Source organism: Siniperca chuatsi, linkage group LG16 (genome assembly GCF_020085105.1).
Source record: "Siniperca chuatsi isolate FFG_IHB_CAS linkage group LG16, ASM2008510v1, whole genome shotgun sequence".
NCBI classification, from domain to species: Eukaryota; Metazoa; Chordata; class Actinopteri; order Centrarchiformes; family Sinipercidae; genus Siniperca; species Siniperca chuatsi.
Genome location: NC_058057.1, coordinates 1341474 through 1368293, shown reverse-complemented (window position 1 = coordinate 1368293; position 26820 = coordinate 1341474). Strand labels below are relative to the sequence as shown.

The following is a 26820-nucleotide window of genomic DNA, read 5'->3' as shown; positions in this document are numbered from 1 at the left end:
ATATATAGCTAGCTGATGCTAACGGTCACATTTTAATATGAAATGGGAATGCATGCAAAATACTAGATCAGTAAAACCGTCTGTTGGTTTGACATGACTTTTTTGCTTTTGAGGTTTAAATGTTGACAGCGAATATTTGCCATCCATTGAAAATGAGGGCAAGCAAGCAAAACTTTACAGTATCTATATAGCAAATTTCATTGTTAGAGTAATACAATGTGCTTCACAGAAAACATAATTAAATCATTCAAATACACAGAACAAAAGAAATGTTTTCAGTCTGCTTTTGAACAGTGTTAACACTGGAGCACATCTAATGCAATCTGGCAAGGTATTCCAGGATTTAAGGCCATAAAAACCAAAGGCCTCTTTACCAACTTTCTTCTTCTTCTTTTAGATTTAACTCAACCTAAAGGACTGAGCCAGAAGACTTTGGAGGTCTGAGGTTTCATATTGGCTAAGTAGGTCAGAGAGGTATTGTGGTGCAAGGCCATGTAGGGCTTTACAGTATGAAGTAAAATGTTTTAATCACTTATGAAACTCACCAGAAGCCAATGCAGAGATCAGAGAACAGGTGTAATGTGATCAAATTTGTTCTTTCTTTTCTGTCAGCATGTTGTATTAGCTGTAACAGCCCACATTTTAAGTAGTACAGTGGGGAGGGCATTGCAGTAGTCCAACCAACAAGAGACACATGTACAGGTTTTTTCTGCATCAGCCTGAGACAAGACAGCTGTTACTTTGGATATATTTTTATGATGAAAAAGTACAGTTTTTGTTATGTTCATGAAGTGGCTTTCAAAATTAAGAAACAAACATGACACCCAGGTGCTAAAACTCTCCCTTTCCAGGGGTTAATTTTGTTTTTTGTCTTTGTTGAGCTGTGGGGGGTTGTGAGACTTATATCTCCAGGGTACCAAGATAGGTATAACTGTGTGTTTCATCAGTTTAATTATGATAACATACAGTATGTTGTGCTTCCGAACTATCAGCTACAGAATATCATACGTCTACATTCTACAATCCTTCCTTCCATTACATCTGATTACACATGACCACTTAATGCTACAGTACCTATGCAGGTTGTACTTAGTTTGATTATCTGTCTCAAAGAAAAGTGTGGGCCAGTCAACATGGTTTTAGGTGGTTTTCATTTGTTATTCACAAAATGGAAGTTAAACCTGCATAAAGAACTCATAGCCTTTATAAGAGGCTTTTTTCCTGATTTTGCCTGTTTTAACATCACTCTTGTTTTAGTAGTTTTAATTTGCTGGTGACGTTTGAAGTAGATGCATGTGCTGGTGTAGGTGTAGAAATAGTTGGCACTTAAGAGCCTCACATAAAGGAGTTCTTGACAGGAGAATGTACTTAAGTTATACATTTATTACCTCCATTCAACTCATGTGGTTTTAGTAACGCATGAGGGAAGCAGGGCTGGAGACACCTGGATGCCAGGTCTGTCTGCGCTGAACTGGCAGAGGGATCAGTCTTTACCTGAGTACACTTCTTCCATGTTTACCTGTTGTCTTGATACATTCAGCATGTACATTTCCACTGCACTAATTCCATCAATACAACAACACTGTCATGTCACACTCACCTGCTATTCTCACTTTCTCTTTTTAGCAGAAATACTGTTTTTGTTCACTAATTAATCCCAGACTGTCATGGTTTTGGCTTTGTGTTAAGTTATTTCCTGTTTTGTTTTGAAATATTTTCCTTCCCTCATGTGTCTTTTAGTTGCACCTGTGTCTTGTTGTCTCTCTTCACTGAGTGTATTTAAGTCTGTGTCCTTCCTTTGTTCAGTGTCAGTTCGTCGTTGTCTTAATGCCTGTGGTAGATTGCTTACCTGTTTTGTTGGACTGCTACCTGCCTGTAACAGTGTAAGCATTTTCTTATTTCATTCAAATATTGTTGAACTGCTCCTGCCCTCCCCATGTGTCTGCATTTGGGTCCAATCCCCTGTGTTCCTGTGTTACCTGCTTGACGAAATGTGGCACAGACATTACTTTGCAGTGTTTTTTGTGCAGTATTAAGTTACTGTCAGCACTTCCTGCACAAATGTTTCACATTAAAAGCCTTCCAGCAGCAAAAATAACATCATCCCCTGCTTTCCTAGTAGGCTTTCAATGTAAAACTTAACAGGGATTGAAAAAACAGCAAAGTGAAAGTGATTGGAATGAATTAAAAAAAAATTGTTATTTCTTCCTCTGTTAAAAAGAGAAGCAACAGATTAAGATAATATAACTTGCTATTTTTTAGACTGCAATTATTTGAATAGCAATAGTTCTGTTTGAGAATTTGTGGTATTTCAGCTTTAAAACCTATTCTAAATCTTGGATTAAATACTTGCATTGCTGTGGTTTCAATTCATCGGATTTCGAAACCTGTTGTTAATATTTTAAAGACTGTTTGTTTCTCTAAGTTTGAAATCTTACTTGTTGCTTCAGAGAGAGGGAGCAGTCCGTGGTGTGTGTTGCCCTGCACTCAGCTGCCCTGGCATTTGAGTAGATTTCTCGTTGGAGAGTGTTATCTCTCTCGGTATTGTCCCTGGAGAGGCTTGACCATGAAGGTCAGTGATCTGTGGCAATGTGATGTATAGTGCAGAGAGGGAGGCTGCGGCTGCATTACAGGAGCAGGAAAGGCTCTTTCATATTTTCAGATAGGAGCAGAGTGCTGCTTTCTAAAAATGCTTCTGGCCTTTGTTTTGTCAATATTAACACATTTGCACTTGTGATACCTTTATCAATATTACATGAAGGTCTGAAGCTGCAGACTTCTGCAGTGCTTGGGAAAGCCTTGAAATTGTGTCTTGAAATATAAAGTCAATACATTTTTTGTCAAAAGATATTATGTTATCAATAGATAACTTAAATTCTTTGTCTTTGTTATGACTTTGATATATTGTGTTTGAAAGATTTTAAGACTAAAATAAGATGTCTGCTTGATTGACAGAAGTTTCAGCTTATAGTGGTAAAGTTACATAGAAAGTCCTACACATTATTATTATTATATGACTTACCAGTGGAGCACTTCAAGTAACTACTGAATGCTGTGATCACTTGTTCCCAACTGCAACAACAAAGCGTTTTGCATTTGCATCTCTGACTGGCACCTTCTCTACAGCAATATCAGTTAAGGCATGAGCCATAGCTACCACTGAGGACACTAGGGTCATGTCTGAGTTTGGTGGCTTAAGCAAGTTAGTTACATTTTACAATTTTAAAAAGTACCATATTCTATATGCTGATTCCAGTATTTTTAGACTTACTATATTTATATTTATAGTAGAGTCCTGTGTTTCTTATGTTGATGGAAATTGAGGAAATCATTGAAAAAAAACTTTTAAATGTGAGTTTACTGTCCAAAAAATTGGAACCAGTGGCTCCTTCATTTTCCAACTCCATTCCAATCTGGCACCACCCTTTCTGCCCAAATTTGGGTGGTCTGGCTCGAGAAACTGCAAAGATGATGTCAAGCCATTAAGAGAAAACTACGGTTTATGACAACTTGGGTTTTGTCTTCAGTTCTATCAGCTATGATAACATTGTACCAAGTAATTGAGATCTTGGAATGCCATGACATCGCTAAAATAAGTCCAACATTAGCAGTCGGATGAACAACTTGTGTACCATTTTATTTGGGGGTAAAACCAAAAGTGAGCAATTTTGTAATGTCACTGAAAATCCTTTAATTGTTCAGATAATTATGCAAAGTACAGTAGGTTAAAGTTGAAGCAGGAAGTGGGTCTATGAACTGTGAAGGATGTTTACAGACAGTTTGGGTCATATTTTTAAAGTTCACATTTGTGTTCTTTTCAAGTAAGTTTGACTAACCTGGAGGTTTGGTTAGAACCTGTCCAAGCCAACTTATTTTTACTGATGTCACCGCTTTCTGAGATCTCAGTAATTACTTGGGTGACTAATGTTATCAGCTGATGGAATTGATGTCCAGAGCTACAACATGAAGTTGTAATAACCATTAGTTTTACTCAAACCTGAATCCAAGCTTGGAAACATCCCTTCAGAAGAGTGCTGCCTATGGATGCTATATCAGTGTTTTTCTACAGTCTTTGTTCTAAACACTCATTTTTGACCATAACACTACTCTCTAATACCGCTGCTAGTCCAGGGTTTAAAGTTTCTTTCAAAGCCATACTTGTTGAAGTTTCTCTGTGTGGTTGTCAGCAGAATGTCTAAAATGCCATTGCTAAGCAGCCCTTGTCACTTTGTATCTGAGAAGAATTACCCCAAAAGGACAGCTTGCAGCTCTGACACTCTGTCGAGGGGAAAGTGTCTTTGTTGAAATGCTGGTGCCTGTTCTTTGGAAGCAAAGCGGCCCTGTACTACTGCTGTCTCACCAAAGAGGAATCCACTATTCAGAGCACTAAGCAAGAAGGTTAATTAGCCAGACAATGGAAAAGCAATTTCATGTTGTCACTTCTGCTTCCAACTGATTATTAATCTTTTGAACAGAGCCTCCTGGAAGCAGGGCTCAGACCAGCCTAACAGAGCAAGCGTGTGAGAGAAAGAGAGGCAGGCGTGAAGCAGAGCCGGCAGACGCAGAGCCACCGCTGAACTAGCTGTGGGGTTATTACGAGAGCGACGGGGCTGTGGAATGACTGCCAGGGTGTTTTCTTTCTGTTAGCTGAATAAGCTGATCTTTACTCTGGGTGGCTTTTATAAAAACGCTTCCTGTCACTTTTGATAAATGAGATTGGTGTAACTAGAAAAATACACGCACAGAACTTGAAATGACACTGCAGCAAAAAGCGACACAGTACTGTGCTTATGTCTCAAACAGCCAGGGTGCATGCATTTAGGAGCTTGGATGTGTGTGTCAGGTTTTGATTGACACAATTATGTGTGCAAACACGAACGTTAGCATCCATATTCTTTTTTATTATTTATTTTTTTAAAGCTATATAAAAAATAATCTATCGAAAAACAAAGATAAATTAATCATATTTCAGGGTCAAGTTGTTGGTGCCATATGTAGTGAATCCACACATATTACGGTGTACATATGGTGTAATATCCCAAGGGATTAGCCTAGGTGCATTAAGAGTCACAAAGTGGGAGGAACTGCTGGTTCTGGAAGTATTTTTCCCCAAATTTCAAAGTTTAGTTCTAATGATCCTCAATGTTCCTTAACATAGAAACAGGTGTCTCCTTGATAATTAATGCTATATATTATATCCGTGAGAGTAGTTTGATGTGCTTCTCAGAGACATGGCTACAACAGGATATCCCGGATCATAACGTTTCCATTGACGGCTTTCAGGCTGTTCGGGCCGACAGGGATCACACCGGGAGGGGTAAGCGGAAAGGCAGCAGGCTTGCTGTTCTGGTTTACAACAGATGGTGTAACCCTGGTCACGTTACTATCAAGCAGAGTATCTGTAGCCCGGACATTGAACTGTTAGCTGTGGGACTCCGGCCATATTATCTGCCACGTGAATTCTCACATGCCATTGATGTGGCTGTTTACATCCCCCCCTCTGCTAACCCGGCATCGGCGTGCAACGCCATTCACACCGCCATAGCACAACTTCAGACTCAACACTTGAGTGCACTCATATTAATCTCGGGTGACTTCAACCATGTTAGTGTTTCAACAACACTGACTAATTTCACCCAGTATGTGAATTGTCCTACTAGAGATGAGAGGACACTGGACCTGCTGTATGCTAACGTAGGACGTAGGACGCATACAGCATACAGGTGACAAACTGGGATGCACTCTGTGAACCTCATGGAGAGGACATTTATGGGCTTACTGAGTGCATTACTGGCTACATTAACTTCTGTGTGGACTGCAATGTCCCAACTAAGATGGTCCATTGTTACCCGAATAACAAACTGTGGGTAACAAAGGACATCAAAGACATTCTGAATACCAAGAGGAGGGCCTTTACTGATAGTAATAGGGAGGAGGTGAGGGCAATCCAGGCCGACCTGAAGGTGAAGATCAGGGAGGCCAAGGAGAAGTACAGGAGGAAGCTGGAGTGGAAACTCCAGCGGAACAACATGAGAGAGGTCTGGAGTAGCACGAAGAGCATCACTGGCTTCAGACCGACTGGCAGCAGAGGAGTTGAAGGCAGCTTGGACAGGGCCAACGAACTTAATCTGTTCTTTAACAGATTCGACACACCGGCTCCTGCTCATCCCCCCCTCTAACCCAGCTGCTGTCGGCCCTCAAGCTCCTCTGAGTACTCTGCTCCCCTCTCCCCATCAAGCCAACGGCCCTCTTCACACTAATGACTCCCCCCCTCCCCCGTCTGTAACCTCTGCTGTGTGCCTGACTGCTGACCAGGTGAGAGGACAGCTGATGAAACTCCACTCAAACAAGGCTGATGGAGTTAGCCCCGGGTGCTAAAAGCCTGTGCCCCAAGCTATGTGGAGTCCTTCAACGTGTCTTCAACCTGAGCCTGAGTCTTCAAAGGGTCCCTGTTCTGTGGAAGACATCTTGCCTTGTTCCTGTGCCGAAGACGCTGCGTCCCAGTGGCTCCAGGACCTACAGACCAGTGGCACTGACCTCCCACATAATGAAGACCCTGGAGAGACTAGTGCTGGAACGGCTGCGGCCCATGGTCAGACCCCCCCTGGACCCCCTTCAGTTCGCCTACCATCTACACCACTGACTTCAGCTACCACACAGAGTCCTGCCACTTTCAGAAGTTTTCTGATGACTCTGTTGTGGTGGGATGTATCAGCGGTGGTGATGAGTCTGAGAACAAGGCTGTGGTGGGGAACTTTGTATCATGGTGCGAGCAGAACCATCTGCAGCTCAATGCGACAAAGTCTAAGGAGCTGGTTGTAGATCTACGAAGGGCCAAGGCACCAGTGACCCCGGTTTCCATCCAGGGGGTCAGTGTGGACATTGTAGAGGATTACAAGTACCTGGGAGTACACATGGACAATAAACTGGACTGGGCTAAGAACACTCAAGCTGTTTACAGGAAGGGCCAGACCCGGCTCTATTTTCTGAGGAGGCTGAGGTCCATCAACATCTGCCGGACAATGCTGAAGATGTTTTATGAGTCTGTGGTGGCCAGTGCTATCCTGTATGCTGTTGCATGATGGGGCAGCAGGTTGAGGGTAGCGGACGCTAACAGACTCAACAAACTGATCCGTAAGGCCAGTGACATTGTGGGGGTGGAGCTAGACTCTCTGGCAGTGGTGTCAGAGAGGAGGATGCTGGCCAAACTACATGCCATCTTGGACAGTGTCTCCCACCCACTCCATGACGTGCTGGTCAAACAAAGGAGTACCATCAGTGAAAGACTCATCCCCCCAAAAAGCACCACAGAGCGCCACAGGAAGTCATTCCTGCCTGTGGCCATCAAACTCTTTAACTCCTCCCTCTAAGTGTCAGTCTGTATGACCCAAGGTCATTAAACTGGACATTGACATTAATTGTGCAATATCCTGTGTTAATACTCCTGGGCAATATACTTAAATTCCCTATTCATTGATATTGATATTTATTCATACCTCTATTACTGCTGTGGAATATCCTCCGTCTCATTATAAATAAGCTACACTTACCTTATACCGTATTATTATAATCAACTGGTAGACCCACTTTGTACTACACACTTATTTTATACTTATACCCACTTGGTACTTAATTTATTTTCTGACCTGTATTATAGTGTATTATATATTTTTTGCCTAGTTATTCTATTCCTGTGTGCACTGACGTGATAGTGAGCTGCTGTAGCAAAAGAGTTTCCCCTCGGGGATCAATAAAGTATTTCTGATTCTGATTCTGATATTGGATTTATACTGTGTCCATTAGTTTTAATTATTTCTGTTACTTTTCTGAGAAATAGTTCTTTTTTTGTCAGTTTGTCATGGTGCATTACTCTAAATGCTATCTTACCTACTATTAGCCTTAACTACTGTTGCTATGGAGAAGAACCCAGTCACCACTGCAAATGTAGCAAAATTAGAACACCATGTTGTAGCAGTTGGGAACAAAACACAATGCCATAGTTGCTGAATTAATCTAACATAGAGGGGGTCAAAACTCCAGCAACAATTAAATAATATAAAGAACAACTTAACAACTTGTGGCCTTCATCGGGGTCATCAACAATAAAACTGTTATTTATACTACAAGTGTTGCTGGAGTTTTGGCCTCTTCAGACTTTCCCTTCTCCAAGCACCTTGGAAGTAGGTGCAGTTGTGTCAGAAATCCCTACTCCGCTTCATCTAACATTTACCCAGCATGTGAAAGTGAACTTATCAGAACTGCTGAAAGTTTTATCAGGTTTCCTATCTTCAGTTCACTCTTAATAGCGCACACAGCAGAGTTTTAATCTCTGTATGTTTCTCACTGAAATGCTCCTTGTGAGAGTTCAGAGCTTTATGTCCACCTGTGGGACCAGAGATTTTCTAACAGTTGTTTGTACTGATGATTCAGCCAGGAGCCATCATCACAATCAGAATATCCACAATAAATAGAGAACTGTTTTTTGTGGTCTATTTTAAATTATGCATTACATTAATTTAGCTGATGCTTTTATCCAAAACAACTTACAATAAGTACATTCAACCGTGTAGATACAACCCAAGAATTGCAAGAATCATGCAAGTACATCAACGTCATCAAATATGCTGAACTGCTTCAAGTGCTAGATCGGCCAAGGTGCAGTCTGAACAGATGAGTTTTCAGTCTGCAACAGACTGGGGAGCTTGTTCCACCATTGTGGAGCCAGGACAGCAAACAGTCGTGATTGACGGGCTGGGGGTTTTTATATTGTGAATACTCACTGTATTATTTCCCTATTTCTTGTCAAAGAGAATTAATATTTTCTATAAATATTGTGTGGTGTCCAGTGTATTATTCAGTTTTCTGTACATTGTGATGAGAATTAACCCCTGTTATTGGTATGAAGAGAAGATGTGAAAACATCTATCCAACAGTGTTTGAAAATATTGTGGATGCTATATGCAGTATATAACCATGTTTTTTAACTGTTTTTTTTCAAAGCTTAAAACACATGTTGCCCAGCAGTTACTGTATCCTCGCAGAACAAAGGGGTTCAACCAAGCCAGCAGACCTGTCTTTCTTTTCCTTCATCTATTCTCTTCGATAAACCTCGGCCTGCAACCACCTAAGCTACAGCTCCTCTCCACAGGTCACACCTTCTCAGGCTAATACTTTAACTCTCTCTATTAAGCTCTGCACTCTGCATTCATCCGCTAAAGTGCAAACTCATTGTAACATTTTGCAGCTTTCTGAAGATGATAGGCAGATTTCTGCCCAAAAGCTACTTCGAGCTGTTCACAAAACCCCGCAGCGGGTAGCAGGTAGAACACTAATAGGAGCTAGTCTGCCATGTCTCGGAGATTGGATTAAATATCAGGCCCCTGATCCTGCTTCTGTAGCTGCTCTCCTGCAGACAAACGTTTCAACACGCAGACTTACACCCAAATCTCATGTCTGTGGATGTGATATGTCTGATATGTCTGTCACATCTGAGCTGAATCCTCCCCAGCCCAAATCCTCATTGCTGCAGAATATACAGAAACAACACAAGTACAGTATAGTATATTAAAGTGTCATATAACCTCTTTAGTACAGTAGCTTTGATATTCTTTAACTGCTGAATATTAGCAAATAGCAGATATTTAGTGCAGTATTTAAGGTTTAAAGGGTATAAAGGCATAAGGTGTTTTAATCTTCATTAGTGTGCAAAAGCCACTGAAACAGCATTAATCATGTGACACTTCAATTTCCCCATTCAGTGGTAGTGGAAACTTCAGGATACATTTGATTATTAGGTTAGATCAGGGAAAGAGCTGTATATATAGTGTATTGTATTTTTTGCTTAGTACTTCTATTCCTGTGTGCACTGACGTGACAGTGAGCTGCTGTAACATAAGAGTTTCCCCTCGGGGATCAATAAAGTTTTTCTGATTCTGATTCTGATAATCTCATTTACAGAGACCCAACAAATCCCACCATGAGCAAGCACTTGGTGATAGTGGCAAGAAAAAAACTTCCTTTTAACAGTCAGAAACCTTGGGCAGAACCAGACTCAATAGTGGGTGGCCATCCTCTGCTGCTGTTAGGTTTAAAGAGCAAGAGAGAGAGAGAGAGAATGCAAATTCCACCTAGAATTTTAAAATAATAATGTAATGGTAGTGGTAATATTAATATTAATACATTTAAAATAATAGGAATTATAGTCATAGGAATAATAATGACAATAAAAGTAACAAAGCCCATAACAACAACTGTAGTAGCAGTTGTCGAGCAGGAACACAGGGGCAGCAGGTGGCCCACAACCAAAGATCCAGTCTCTGCAGCTCCGAAGGTAGAAATACCTGCTGAAAGTGACAGAAGGAGAGAGGAGAGACAAGAAAGCAGAAAAATACGGGAGAGGGAAGATGTAGCATTAGTAACATGCAGTAATGGGATAAAAATGCATACAGATGGAGAGGGAGAGAAGGAGAGAGGAAAGAGGTGCATCATGGGAAGTCTCCCAGCAGTCTAGGCATATAGCAGCATAACTAAGGGATGGTTCAGGACTCACCTGAGCCAGCCCTAACTATAAGCTTTATCAAAGAGGAAAGTCTTAAGCCTACTCCTAAATGTGGAGATGGTGTCTACCTCCGGAACCCAAACTGGGACCTGATTCCACAGGAGAGGAGCTTGATAGCTGAAGGCTCTGGCTTCCATTCTACTTTTGCAGACTCTAGGAACCACAAGTAACCCTGCATTCTGGGAGCACGGTATTCTAGTTGGGTAATAAGGTACTATGAACTCTTCAAGATATGATGGTGCATGACCATTAAGAGCTTTGTCAGTGAGGAGAAGGACTTTAAATTCTATTCTGGATTTTATAGGAAGCCAGTGCAGAGAAGCGAATATTGGAGAAATATGATCTCTTTACCTAGTTCTTGTCAGTACACGTGCTGCAGAATTCTGGATCAACTGGAGAGTCTTAAGGGACGTATTTTGGTAGCCTGATGATAAGGAATTGGAATAATCCAGCCTAGAAGTAACAAATGCATGGAATAGTTTTTCTGCATCATTTTGAAACAGGATGTGCCTGATTTTTGCAATGTTACGTAGGTGAAAGAAGGCAATACTTGAAGTTTGTGTCATGTGGGAGTTAAAGGATAAATCCTGATCAAAGATAACTCTGAGGTTCCTTACGGTGGTGCTGAAGGCCAGGGCAATGCCATCAACTATATTTGATAATGTGTCTCAGAGGTGTTTGGGGCCAATCAGAAAATTGCAGGTCATCCAGGTTTTTATATCCTTAAGGTATGCTTGAAGTTTAGCTAACTGGTTAGTTTCATCTGGCTTGATCGATAGATATAATTGGGTATCATCCACATAACAATGAAATTTTATGGAGTGTTTCCTAATAAATGGAAGCATATATAAGGTGAATAGAATTGGTCCAATGATAGATAGGATTTAAACCAGCTTAGTGCGGCTCCTTTAATGCCAACTGAATGTTCCAGTCTCTGTAATAGGATGTGATGGACAACTACAGAGACAAGTCCATTGTCTGATGCAATTAAAAGGTCATTTGTAATTTGTTGTAAATTGAAGGCAGGACTTGATGAATTATTTCTCTAACAGTTAAGATTTTATCATTAAAGAAGCTCATGAAGTCGTTACTACTGAGCGCTATAGGAATACATGCTTCAGTAGAGCTATGATTCTCTGTCAGCCTGGCTGCAGTGCCGAAAAGAAACCCGGGGTTGTTTCCATTCTCCTCCACCAATGATGAGCAGCAAGCTGCTCTAGCATTATGGAGGGCTTTCCAATATGTTCTAAGACTATCCCGCCAGACCAAACGGGATTCCCCCAGGCTGTTGGAACGCCACCTCCTTTCAAGTTTTCGTGATGTTTGCATTAATTTGCGGGTTTGGGGGTTATACCATGGAGCTAACCTTCTTTGTTTTATTATCTTCTTTTTTAGAGGAGTGATAGAATCGAGTGTCGTTCGCAGTGAGCCTGCAGCGCCATCAACTAGATGGTCAAATTGGGAGGGGCTGTGATTTGCATAGGAGTCCTCTGTTATATTGAGACATAAAATTGAATTAAATGCAGATGGGATCGCTTCCTTGAATCTAGCCACAGCAATATCAGATAGACATCTAGTGTGGAGTTTTTGCCTAATGGTGTGTAGTCCAGTAATATGAGTTAAAAAATTATTACTGTAAATATAGGTCAGATTAAGAAGGATTCTGGGGAAAGACTATTAAATGTTCAATTTCAATGCCATATACCAGAACAAGGTCGAGGACGCAGCCAAAACATTGAGTGGCTTCATGCACACTACGACAAAAGCCAACTGAATCCAATAATGAGATAAACAGAGCACCAAGGCCAATATTTTCAATGTCTGTCATCTTTAGATGACAGAGATCTGATGTTTAAAAGTTCCAACAGCTCCTAAACAGCTCCTCTTCTGTTAACTTTTGGTTTTATTAATTTAAGTGGTCGGGGGGCAGACATCGTCACTAAGGAGTTTTGGGTGGGTAACTGCTCTGGAAGCGCAGAGAAGCGTGTAGGACTGCAACTCTGCCTCCTGGTCTGAACTCTGAGTTGTCATGGTTTTGGTCCACTAATAAACTCGGCCAGATCTCTAGCTATGAGAGCTGCTCCATCCAAAGTGGGATGAATGCTGTCTCTCCTAATCAGACCAGGTCTTCCCCAGAAAGTCTGCCAAATATCTACAAAGCCCACATCATTTGCTGGACACCACCTCGACAGCCAGCAGCTTAATATCCTGTAGCAGGGGTGGGTGATACCACAAAATTTGGTTTAGATCCAATACCAAGTAATACAGGGCCAGAATCGCAGATATCAATACCGATACATTTTATTATGCATTACAATGCATCATCAATAGGCTAAATCTGAATACATTTTCATGACCACTAAATGATTTGCCAAAGGTTAGCAATAATAGCTAGGTTAGCTGAGTGGTAGAATTTCTACCTGCCGCCTGTGAGACCCGGGTTTGATACACACATTGCAGTTAGCAACGTTCTCATTCACAGCTGTGTAATGATTCCAAACGATGCTCCTCTTTCGTTCAGCCATCACTGCAATTATGTGTCAAATTAAACCAGTGAGGGCACACTGCAGGTGCATGACGTGTATGTTGTTGCAGTGCACACAACACAACAACAGCAAAGGAGAAGCAAAGAGCACAGGCACTAAGATGTGTTCACGAGAACTGAACGTTGTTTGCACAGACGTTTTACTCTTTGATGAAATACAAGAGAAAAACTGTTCCCTTTTTTGGTATTGATCCTACTGACACTAGAATTGATCTTCAAAACAAGATGTAGTATCAATAATTTGGTAACAAACCGTCCACCCCTATCCTGTAGTGTGTGATACGCCATTATTTTCAAATTTCGTAGTGTGTGCATGTTTGAGATTAGAGAGAAGAACATCTGTGAAGTTTCTTCTTATGTGTGTGATGCAAATTCAGAATTGTTTAGGATTTTAAAACTCCTGTTGTCGTAACGGGGAGGTGCTATATGCAGGTAGAGAAGTATGTGGACCCAAAAGCAGATGACGAGGAAGCGGAAGTAGCCGGATGACTACCGTGTTTATTGTTGGGTGGAATGCAGGCAAGAACAGGCAGAGGTGAGCAGACAGGTAATGAGCAGACAAAAACCAAAATCCAAAAATCCAAAATCCAAACAAGGTTCACCGGAGAACAAAGAATCCAATACAAACTTACAGTCAAGGCTAGGCAGGAACAACACCATGTGTACAATGATGATCCGACACTGAACAAAGAAAAGACCAAGACTAAATACCCTAGGGGAGGTGAGATAACAAGACACAGGTGCCAACAATCAAGGGAGGACCAACAATCAAAACTGGAGGGAAAAACACAGACAGGAAGTAAAAACACAAGACACACAAGGGAAAGAGAATACTACAAAATAAACCAGGAAGTGACAACACCAAAACTACAACACCTGTAGTCTGAGCCCTGTTTCATCAAATCTGAATCTTTTTGAACCGCTTGTCTAATTAGGTTTAGCTTTAAACATTTGTAAGTAACTAATTTGATAAATAACTAAAACTCAAAGATTGAATGTAGATATGTAATCATCTTTTGTTGGTTGAAAAGGCACAAACACTAATTTAATGTTGACAACCTGTAGCTACAACATGAAAATGAAAGGAGCATGATGTGAAATGTCTGAACATGTTTCTTACACAGTGAAATATTATGTCTAGCTCTGTCAGGAGCAGCACAAGAAAGGGAGGTCCACACAATAGCCATTTAAGTAAACAAGTCATTTATTTAAGATAATTCAACATCAGCAAACTATGGTCAGCAGTCAGTGGTGAAGTGTGGGTGATGGATGCTATGAAACTGTAAGTGCTAACCTAAAACTACCTGTAACATGAACAAAGGACCAGTCTTCCAGAAGCAGTCCAGGTGTTAGAAATGTGCCCTCCCAGGAGAAATCAGCATTTTTATTGTTGTTCTCATATTTGTTTTTGTTGGTTGTGATTTTATTATTATCATTATTGTTGTTATTGCATACATATGTGCTATCATGTTTCTTGTATATTCAACTATCTTGCAACATTAGTGTATGGAATATCATGTATATATTGTGGGATGAAAGTCTGAAAGTTGGCTCCGTTTCTGATAATATGGTCTACACCCTCTGTTGGTGATCCGCTAGACTGGTTTTGAGTTTTGAGTGTATAACAACATGAGTGACATCAACCTCTCGAGAGTTTTGTGTTCATTTTTTAAGTCATTATGATGCTTCACTTCAGCCAGCATCTGGTTAGCTTGGTTTAAGTATTAACATTAATCATCTCTGTGGAAATAGCTCGCTCAGCAGGTGCAGCCACGCTAAAAGAATCAGCTACCGCTAGCAGTTTTGTAGATTCCAGTAATGAAACGGGAACTAGCATTGACGTTACCACCAAGCTAGCAACGCAGCAAGGACAAGTGCAGCCACCACCATGCCATCTCTTCCACCATCTCCTCTCCCCTCTCCTCCACCACCACCACTACCGGGGCCTGGGTCGCCACCAGAAGCTATTTCAGAACCAGATGGCAGTTGTGCATCTGTTAGCAGCCCTTCTCCCAACCCTCATCTTGGAGAATTAAGCAGTGTTATGCCAGCTGCAGCTTTATTAGGCACAGCCTGAGCCACCGAAGTGTAGTAAGTAGGCCACAATCCTATTAGTCTGATTTTCTCAGTTTTTGTGTATGTTTTGTTTTGCTGAATTGTCTTCCAGCTTTTAGGTGGTTAAAAATTTTGGGTCTTTTTCAGTGTATGTTGGCCAATATTGAGTAATAGATACGTGAGAGAGTAAAATAAAATGTCCCCTGTGCTGATGCAATTGTCACAATGTTGCTGTTTTAGTGACTTTGTTTTGCACTAATAACTGACTTAGGCCTTGGACTGTTTGTGAATGAATTGTAAGGTTTAATAGTGTGGTGAGACTGCACGACTTTAGCACACTTAGAGAGAGAGAGAGCTCTTTTCATTTCTGCATTTTGTGCCTCCTCGCTCCTCCGTTCTCCTGCCTGTGACCCGGATCTCGAGGAGAGAGGAGGCTTGCCAGAGGAGCTATGAGCGAGGATACACCAGTGTATCCTTTGCAGAAGTCTTTTTGGTACACAAGAGGCGTGACACATAGCTGGAATATAGAAACCATGGTGGGAACAAGACTCTATAAGTGATCCTTTTGATCAAACTTTCTGCCCTGTACCATTTGTAGTGCCTCTTAAGGTGCACTGTCCTAACCGCATTATATATATATTATATGTATTACTTTGTTAGATTGCAGCTTATATTTTGTATTTTATGTTAGAACTGTGCACTGAGATTTAAAATATAAACAATGACAATTAAACATACATTACTTGATTTTAGCTTAAGATATGAATTGTTAGTGCCTACAATAGATGTGCTGTTGGATTCTACAAGACTCTTATGAATTTTGGATTGTACAGTAGTTTAGACTTGTCTACAAAGGGCAGCATGTGACATACCAAGCACTTTGAAGAGGAAATTTGTTTGCCAGAACATTCATTATACACCTTTGAGATTGCCCTTCAAAATACCCAGCAGCTTTACAGTCTCGACAAATGCTCAACCCCCTTCCCTATCATGATTATGCCTCTTTCACTGTCTATAGATCACGCATATGCAAATGCAGGAGCAGGGTTCATATTGTTGTTGTCATTAAGTGTACATCACCTTATACCATCCATCCTTTGATCCTTGGAGTTAATTTAAAGATATATTCCAAAGAAGGCTTATAGACACAAAACACGACATGCCATCTGCGATATGGAAGAGAAATAATAAACCAACAGGGAAACCTCCCACCATCAGCTGTTTATTAATGAAAATGGATCCTTGTTCTAGCAATGTAAGGACATTCACCAGTGTAGTGTATTGCATGCAATGTAGAACAGCAAAATGTACCACTAAGCACATGCTGGCCCTGTCCTATGGACAAAAAGAAAAACAGTAATGTGAGGGAGCCTGAAAGCCTGAGGGGCTTTTATCTTCATTGGGCTTAGGATGAATGCATAAGTGTTTGCTAAAAATGAATGAACAGCTCTTTGGTGCAGATTCATGTAAATACATCGTCCCACTCTGAGTTTGAAAACAACTCTCACCCTCCCCCACCTTCTCACAGATCTGTATGAGCTACCTATGCACTGTCAGGGATCAAAAACATTCAAACTATGGCCTTGTTTACACCTGGCATTAACATACGTCTTGGGTGATCCGATCACAAGTGGACAGCTCTAAGGACAGGTGTGAATGCACACAAGACACATTGAGATCCGATCACTCAGACCACATTCGAAGGTGGTCTGGGCTGCAAATGGCCACATTCTTTTAGCAGTATGTATGGGAATGTGTCCCGGGGCCACATTGAAGGACTGTCTACTCAACTGACAACCTCTGCGTAAGTGGAAGTAAAGTGCGAAACAACAACAGGCAAAATGGATTCTCATGGATAGAGTACACACGAAACATGCTGCCTGATGTCCTCCGGGTGCTCTGCCTCAACTCTCTGTGATTTACAGACTTTCCTGATGGATAGATAGCTTTACTTGTTGCTCAAGTAACCAATAGCTGCATGGCTAACTGTAGCTGTTCAGCTCAGTTAGCCATGCAGCTAGCAGTTCTATTAACACTAGCTGACTCTGCCTGGACTAGGTGCTTTGAGCACTGGGTTAGTGTTGCTGTTTACACAGCTAGCACAGGAGCTTTGGTTCACCGGGAGGAGGAGTTTGAACTTAATAAAGCTTTATTTAAGCTTTAAAGCTAATAGGACCACTAGCTGCACAGCTAACTAGCTAAAGGCAGCTACAGTTAGCAGCAGTTAGCGGTTACTTTAGCCACAAGTAAAGCCATCTGTCCATCAGGAAATTCCGTAATTCACTGAGAGTTGAGGAGTAGCCGAAGGACATCAGAGGGAAAACCTGAAATACTTTCTTCATAAAATATCCAGTTTCACCAATATCAGTGAATAAAATTAAAAAGTTGTGTTTTTGTACAGTAATCAGTGAGGCCTGGCCCCCCAGAAACACTCCACTCCGGTGGCGTTTACTGTTTTTCCAATCTAATTCTTGTCTCATTTGTGGTCAATAAATTCATCAAATTCAGGTTAAAAACTGTGAAGCATTTGGTCTTTGCAAATGGAAATGATGTACGTGATAATTTGCATATATAGCGGAGGAAGTGAGATCGCACATTCTAATGCCAGGTGTGAACTGACAGTACTTGACGTACTGTCCACTTGTGATTGGATCACTGAAGACGCATGTTAATTCCAGGTGTAAACAGTCTCTATAACTCTACACTGTATGACTTAGTGTGACAAAGTGTACTTTTAGCATTGTCCGTGTCGACGTATTGCCTCGACTACCATTTGTGGTACAGGATACTGCAAATATACCTCATTTGTCACCATAAAAATGACAGCATCAGTTGGCTCTTCAAATGTTTAATTTGACCTATTTTTGTTTTTCTGACAAGCAACCTCTTGTGGTTGTGCAAATAATAAGCCTACTGTCCTCTAGTAAAGTAAAGGTGGAAAGATGCTGAAGACCTTGTTATAACCCAACAAAACCTCTTAGGAAGGTCTAGCTTTGATGCAAGACATTGCAGATTGCTACAAACAGTCAACTTTTTTCATTTTTTCAATCTTTTCCTAACCTGGACTCCCTGTGACTTGAAGACAGCCTTGTAGGTTTAGCAGTATCTGTTATGGTATTAAGTCAGGGCAGGATTCTCATCATCCATTACCTGTACCCACTGGCCTGGACCTGCCACACCTCCCTCTCTCTATCCTCCTCACTGATAAGATGTTGTGCCCCGTGTAAGAAGGTAGTAGAGTAGAACTTAACCAAGTAGTTGTTTTCTAACCTCAGCCACAATCTTTCTAATCTTGCTACACAGTTTTAGTTGCCTTAACTTAACCAAACATTAACCATAAAGGTGGCAAATAAGTATAGGCTCATATGAAGTGTTTTTGTAATGGTCCTATGTGTTATTTTAGAGGGCACTGATAAATGACCTATTTTGTTGTTTCGGTATGGGGACCTATTGGCTTATTTCAGTGCGTATGTCAGGCATGCTGTTCTGAGACATTCAGTATCACTGAGCCTGTTAACTACAAACTGCACTTGTTTTGAATGCTGGTTCATTAAAGGTACCTAGTTGAGTTTTTTGACCACTAGTAGTGCTATGAAACAAGGTTTTAAGAGCTGGTTGCGGTTTTGTTTGTTCACATTGACACATGGATGACACAATACACATTCCTGCCAATGGTTACACATTATTCTACTTATCCACAGGTTATTATTATTTGGAAAGAGCGATACAATCTACAAAAATGTCAAGTATCTCTGACATCCTCCAACTTTGAATGAAATGCTGCATTAGACCTGTACTGTTGTCTCAATACCAGAGAAAAAGTTTAATATCTAAAAAGTCTCTACTGTCATGATACTACAGACAATGGAACCAGTTAGAGACAAGAACTTATCTTTTGCTACTCCCCTTGCACAGGATTTGATATGTAGTTTTAGTGTTCAGTTTTATTTGCTGGTTTAATCAGGTGTAGGTGTACTGGGAGTTTTGTGAGGTACACTGATGCTGTTCCCAAGTTTCACCCATTTGACTTTTTGCATGTGAATTTTGCATTGACTGCTGTAGTGTGCTGTCATGAGACAGACTGTGGTTCTGTATATTTCAGTTCTGACACTTTTTCTTCTCCTCTTTACTATTCAAACTCAGGTGCTGTATGTGCAGACTCTATACCCTCTGTGTTGTGCAAGCTGAAATTTCATTTCAGTTTGAGCTCCAGTCGGTGAAAGCTTCAGGAAATTCAATATTGACTTCAATCTTTACAACAGTATGGAAGTAATATTGAAATTGTGGTTATCATGACAACACTGAGACCCACATTTCCAAGTATATCTACAGTAACAGTACGGGCCTGCTTGTGTTCAGATAAGTGTTGCTCTGAAATGATTCTGAAGCCGGTCGCTCCCCGTTCACCTCTGGGCCGGTCAGGGCATGATGGCTGGAGCCTGGCGGGCCCCGGCGGTCAGCACGGTGGTGTCTGTCAGGAGCTGTGATGAGTGTTCACATCAAGGCCTTCACTGATTACTGCTGTCCTGGCTCTGCTCAACATATGAGAGAGCCGCCTGCATGACCGCCATGCTTGACTTGTCAGGAGAGATCTCGTTTTGCTATCTCCCTGACCTCCACACCATCTATCCTCCACAGAGCGCCCTTGACTTTGGCTGGATGATTTACTAAACACTCCTCCTCAGTGTGCTGCTCTGCTCTCTGTGATGAAATGCTTCTATTTGTGTGTCCCAGGCCCTGTGAGCACTTTCTAAAGGACTTCAGATCATTTGCAATGTACCATATTTTAGGCTGAGTAAAGGTCAAAATTACTAATCAATAGCACATGAAGTATACTGACAGTTTCAGGCACTGGTTGATGAAAAGATTTGTATTTCTTGTTCCATAGAAAGAGGAGTCTGGTAGATCTTTCTTAAGAAATGTTTTTGGTACACAGGAAACCAGGCATTTCATTTACAGAACAACCACAGGTAGGATTAAATAGAAGACTGTAAAGCCAGTTGCCACCTTAGCTAAGTTAAAAAAAAGGTGGTAAGTTTAAAAAGGAGCTCACCTCAAACACATTTATAGTATTTAAGCTGTATTTTATTTGTCTAAACATTAATATCACATTATGAACACTTTTAACTCACTTTTAAGCACAAACTAATAGGCCAGCTGTTACACTGAACTATTCATCATCATCATTACGACCCTCAGCACCTCTATCATATCAAGCAGGTGATGCTTTGTGTGGCAGAAAACCTTGTGTTCAGTTGAAGTTCATAGGAATAGAGATGCAACTCAATGCAAAGATATGATTCATTACAGAATATATTTTGCAGTTCAATGGTGTGTGTTTGTGTGTTTGGACATGTGAGTGTGGGTGTGTGCAGCCATCTGTGAGTGTATATGTGCACTGTACAGATGTAGATGTGTGCAAGCATGTGTGGGTGTGAGCCTGCAAGGAAAAAAGGGATAATCTCAGTTTATATTGGAAAGCATGCTGTTTTTTATTTCATGCTGTTTATCTGCATGTTTGTTCCTATCTGAATAATAATATTGTATAATGACACTGTGCATGAAATGATGTGCAAATGTGCACAGTGGTATACTGATTTCATTTGGAATCCTTTCTATTTTAAGCTGTTGGTTTCTTTATCTGAGTTATTACACTGTATCACATGTGCAAAAGTGCATAAATAAAATTGCAGGTGTCTCCACAGTAATAATGGGGTAACAAGGGAGGAGACTGCATCATGCGTAGTAGGCTGGAATGAGTGGTCACACTCAAAGTCCCATTTTATTTGACCACTGAGATATGCAAATTTTTGACCGTTCCATAAAACTACCACTTATCACCACAGTCCCCCCGGCTGCCTGCTGTTACAGCTCCTACTGTGTCTGCGCTCCTTCTGTCTAATGCTCTGCCCTTGAGTTATTGCACTGTTTTCTCTGATCACAGGACTACATTATGATTGCAGCATTATGTACACCTGAGTGCTCTATCCACCCAGAGAAATGGACCTGGGTTTCATCACGCCCTAGATGGAGGCTGTCCAGTGTCCCTGGGGGCCGGTAACTGTCAGGCTCCATTATGGAACAAACTGTACAAGACAAACACAAGATGTATGCCATTGACAAAAGACTGTATATTATTTTGTGTAAAATGTCAATGTCCAGATGCTTTATATATCCCATGATTATTGTAATTCCTTATTTCTGCCTGTGAACATGTTATTTCTAAAGTATTACTACTTTATTACTACTACAACTTGGATTTTATTTCATAGTTTTGGCCACCATTCCAAATCGCATTAATAATATTGTACTCAATAGGGCATAGTGATAGTTAATAATAATAATATAATAATAAACTTTATTTGTATAGCACCTTTCATACAAGAAATGCAGCTTAAAGTGCTTTACAACAAAGAAAATACATGCAAGTGCTTCACATAAAAAAAATGACAGAACGAACATAAAAACAGGGATAGAATAATATAGTTAATGTAAAATAAGATGGAGTAAAAATAAGATGAGAATAGAATACATGCATCTTCACATCAAAATAGACATAGAATGATGGAATGCCATACTTATTGTAAAATAAAAATGAGGAACGCATAACATAAGATGGGAAATAAAACCCACTAAATAATAACAAATAAAAAAATAAAAATAAAGTTAAAAAGTGGAATACATAAAATGCATAAAATCTAGTAAAATACAACATTTTAAAAGAAGTGCAGCAGTGCATTAACGCAGAGGAAGGAGCAAAAAGAGTGCCTGTATCAGGAAAGGCATAGCTAGTTAAAGGCTAAAGTGAAGAAATAACTTTTTAGCTTCCTTTAAAAATATTTAGCTAGCTGGCTTCCCTGATATCTACAGGTAGTGTGTTCCAGAGCTTTGGGGCGTAACTGACAAAGGCTACATTCCTGATTTTCTTTGTGCTGTTGCTAATAGCTGAGCTACAGAGTTTTGAATGAGCTGAAGTCTCTACGTGTTTTATTTTCAGGAGGCCAGTAAAAGTGCGTTACAGTAATTGAGTCGGCCTAAAATAAATGAAACATGAATCAGTTTTTTCAGCATCTTTGTGATTTATAAATGGTGGTACTTTAGCTATGTTTCTAAGGTGGAAACATTATGTTTTCGTCACCTTGATAATGTGAGACTTGAAGCTTAGATCTGAATTTAAGATAAGGCCAAGACTTGTAACCTCAGATTTAATCCAGGAAATTAATTTCCCCAGATTATAAAACAGCCTTCCTCTTGTTGTTTTAGGGCCAGCTAGTAAGATTTCAGTTTTGTCTTCCTCTAACTTTAAGAAGTTATTGCTCATCCATTTTTTTTACCAAAAGACAGGTAGTACTGGAGTTTATAGCTGCAGCATCATTTGGTTCAGCAGAAATGTATAGTTGCGTGTCTTCCGCATAACTATGGAAACACATTGTGCTCTCTAATGATGTCCAGTTTAACACACAGTCAGAAAGACCAACCGACCTTTCAAGACGATTGATTAAGATGTCCTGGTCACTTGTATCAAAGCTTAGGTCTAAGAGGACAAGAACTGAGACCTTATTTTCATCAGAGTTTAGTCTGAGGTCGCTGATGGTGTGTGCTGTCCTTGTCCTTTGCTTATCCGTGCATTCTTGTTTTGGTATGGCATACCAAGAGCATGACGTTGGTTGGCACTGAGTAGTCTAGAGCCAGTGATGCTTGACTGAATAAATGTAGCATTAATAAGGTATATGATAAAGAAAATAACAGACACTAGAGATTAAATAGCAGATAGTGAGGTGAGGTATGTGATTTGATTATAAAATTTGATTTGAAGTTTCTACGGTTCTAACCTTTCTTGTGTTAGAACACAGACATTGCCCAGGCTTCTTTCAGAAGGGCTTTTAAAGTTGGCTGGCTTTCAGCAACTTGGGGTGGCTTCTGTAAAATCTGTGATGTTGTGGCTTGTCGAATAAAATATCTCTGGTTACACTAACTTCTTCAGCTAGGCTTGAGTAACTTTAAAAGGAAATAACGTTGCAAAAATTTGCCCTGCTTAAGTTACAAAATATAATAGCCAAAAGAAACGACTCTTCAGTTTAATACTAAGGCATTAAAAACTTGCTTGGAAAAAGGTTAAATTGTGAACAGACTCTAGGCGACGAAGAGAAAACTTAATAATATATTAATATATAGTATATTAATAATATACTTAATATATGTATTATGAAAGTAAAAAGTAAAATAAAACAACCATTGAGCTCAGGGGTGAGGTCCAGCCTAGGGCTGCTATGTCGGTGAATGCGGTTTTATCCGTTTGCCAAAGGAGGAGGAGTTTCAGGTATGGACGACTTTTGTGACAAAAACTCTAGTCCTATGTTTGAAACTTTTAGCACAGCTCTTCATGCTTTCTCACTTTAGTGAATGTAATTTAAGTTTTACGTGCAAATATCACATACTCAAACATCACTATGGCCATACTGTCATGATTTGAGATATAAAAATAGCATAGTGGCTATGAAACATTCAGAGAAAAAATATTCAACTAACAACTATTTCAGCAGATCATTCAACCTACTAACCAGTTAGTAGAGACTTTTCAGATAACTTTAACACACATTTTAACACTACTAATAAGTGGCATAAGGTTAAACAATACAGTTTGCTTTAATACAGTATAATAGCTACAATATTATACAGATTCATAATGGTGATGGTTGCAGAGACTTCTGTCTGTTGGTCAGTATGTGGCAATGCTATCACCTGGTAAACAAGAGGTTAACTCTGAATTAATAACTTGCTCATGTCCTACAAAAATAAAAGTGGGGTTACACATCAAGGAAATGTGCTGATTTTAGCTATATTATTGATTGGTTATATAGCTAATTCACATTAATTTAGACTTGTGTTACAAAACAAGAATATCACAGTTATTTCACTTAGGAATGTACTTTCAACTTTTATGATAGATGTCTGGCAAACCTTATCTCAGACCACATCAGGGGGTGAGAGAAGAAAGAGTGTGTTTGTTTGCATGTGTGTGTGTGACACGGGGTGTGTGTGTGTGTGTGTGTGTGTGTGTGTGTGTGTGTGTGTGTGTGTGTGTGTGTGTGTGTGTGAGAAACAGATAAGGGAGGAGAAGATGTTGTTTTTGGTCTTCTCCTCATTAAACTAATCCAGAGAGTCAATTTATTGTCTTTAAATTTTGCAGTTGCTCCATTAGCCCCCCAATGGAATTCCACTGAGTCGTAAATGATGTTGCTGTGTGTTGGTGAATGTGGGGAGACATTCAACCCCTGTTCTCACTATGAGGTGCTCCCATTTAACAGATGATTTGGGGAAATTATTTTATTTTATTTTATTTTGTTCATTTCTGGTTGGACATAATTGGGTGTGTGGCTCCATCTCAGATCTTTTAATACCTTTTGCGCCTGAGTGCCTTCTGTGGTATTTCAGAGGGGCCCTGTTAAATTGATGATAAAGTTTGAAAGATGATAACATTTCTGAAGATTATCTTTAACTCATCTGTCTTTATTTTTCTGTTTCTCACACAGGTTCCTTTGTATGACTCTACGATGGACCATATCATCTGCTGCCTGCTGGTACTGGGAGCCACAGTGATGATCACCCATGCATGCCCCAAATACTGTGTATGCCAGAATCTGTCTGAGTCCCTGGGGACATTGTGTCCCTCCAAAGGTCTTCTTTTCGTGCCTTTGGACATTGACCGCAGCACGGTGGAGCTCCGTCTAGGAGGCAACTACATCCTCCGCATTACGCAGCAGGACTTTGCCAATATGACCGACCTGGTGGACCTGACCCTCTCCAGGAACACCATCAGCTACATTCAGCCCTTCTCCTTTGGTGACTTGGAAACACTGCGCTCGCTTCATCTGGACAACAACCGTTTGATGGAGCTAGGCTCTGATGACTTGAGAGGCTTGGTCAACCTGCAGCACCTCATCGTTAACAACAACCAACTGGGAAGCATCCATGACAAGGCCTTTGAGGACCTAGCACCTGCCTTGGAGGATCTGGATCTCTCCTACAACAACCTGATGTCTCTGCCCTGGGACTCAGTCCGCCAGATGATTAACCTGCACCAGTTAAGTCTGGACCACAATCTGTTGGACTTTATTCCAGAGGGCACCTTCACTGACCTGGAAAGGCTGGCGAGATTGGACCTGACCTCGAATCGCTTGCAGAAGCTACCCCCAGACCCCATGTTTGCCCGTGCCCAGGACATAATGATCCTGACTACACCCTATGCTCCCCAGCTGTCCCTAAGCCTAGGCGGGAACCCACTGCACTGCAACTGTGAGATGCTGTGGCTGCGGAGGCTTGAGAGAGATGATGACCTGGAGACTTGTGCCTCCCCTCCTACCCTGAAGGGTCGTTACTTTTGGAATGTGAAGGAGGAGGAGTTTGTGTGTCAGCCACCTCTCATTACCCAGCACACCCATAGAATGCTGGTCTTGGAGGGCCAGACGGCTAGCCTAAGGTGCGAAGCAACTGGAGACCCTTCTCCTACCATCCACTGGATCTCCCCTGATGATCAGCTGCTTGGCAACTCCTCCCGAACTGCAGTGTACAGCAATGGAACCCTGAGCATCACTATCACCACCTCCAAGGACTACGGCACCTTTACCTGCATTGCCGCTAACGTGGCTGGGGAGTCCACCGCCTCCGTGGAGGTGTCCATTGTCCAGCTCCCCCACCTCAGCAATGGCACCGGGCAGCCAGCACCACCAAAGTCACGCCTCTCTGATATCACAGGGACCACCAGGATCAGCAAGGGGGGTCCCAAAAGCCAACCTGAGAAGACTGTGTCTGTCTCCGAGGTAACAGCTGTTTCAGTGCTGGTCAAGTGGACAGTGAGCAAGTCAGCTCCCAAGGTGAAGATGTACCAGCTCCAGTACAACTGCTCTGATGATGAAGTTCTGATCTACAGGTAAACACTTGCATATTTTGGTAATCTTGAAGTGTAGGCACAGTTTATGTGGAAATTCTGTCCAAAAAATACAGTAGGTAATTGGTTATTAGATTATTAAAGCTGGACTAAATATTTTTGTATTACCAATGGATCAAATGACTGATATGTGCAATGTGAAAGGGGTAGCTTGTTGTGATGAACCCACAAACAACAAGGACTATTAGAACTGGCAGCCATGGAAAATTGGCAGAAAAGTGCAAAAAAAAAACTACAATAAAGTTGACACTATGACACCCACTGTACACTACCTGCCCAGCACCAAGTCACCAAAGTCAGTAAATGGCTGGTGAACATAATGAAACATCTAGTCTCTTTTCTCAGGAGTTGGTGGAGAACAAACCAGATGGGCACAGACCAGGAGAGTGATTATTGGATGAATCATAAGGTGGCCAAAAACAAGACTCCAAGTGAAACGTAGGTTACACTTTATATTAAGGTATACATATTCACTATTTAACTAGTTGCTTATTAGCAGGCATATTAGTAGTATATTGGCTCTTTAGTTATCATTATAAAGCACTTATTAATGCCTTATTCTACGTGACCATATTGTCAATAAGCAGTAATTAGGAGGTTATTGAGGGAAAACTCTTAGTTAATGGCCTTACTTGGCCATCTAGGTTGTAGAATATGGTCATGTAAAATAAGTGCTATATAATATAATATAATGACTACTAAAGAGCCAATATG

The 26820-nt window shown here is 40.8% G+C and overlaps 1 protein-coding gene across 10 annotated transcripts in view; it reads left to right on the top strand.

Moving 5' to 3' along the window:
* Positions 1-26820, top strand: part of lrfn2b (leucine rich repeat and fibronectin type III domain containing 2b) — a 164270-nt gene that overhangs the window by 124115 nt on the left and 13335 nt on the right. For all 10 annotated transcript variants that reach the window (XM_044169722.1, XM_044169720.1, XM_044169714.1 and 7 more), the window contains one exon: positions 24692-26088. In XM_044169722.1, the coding sequence (XP_044025657.1) occupies positions 24713-26088 (1376 nt within the window). In that variant the 5' untranslated portion in view covers positions 24692-24712. The remainder of the gene's footprint in view (positions 1-24691; positions 26089-26820) is intronic.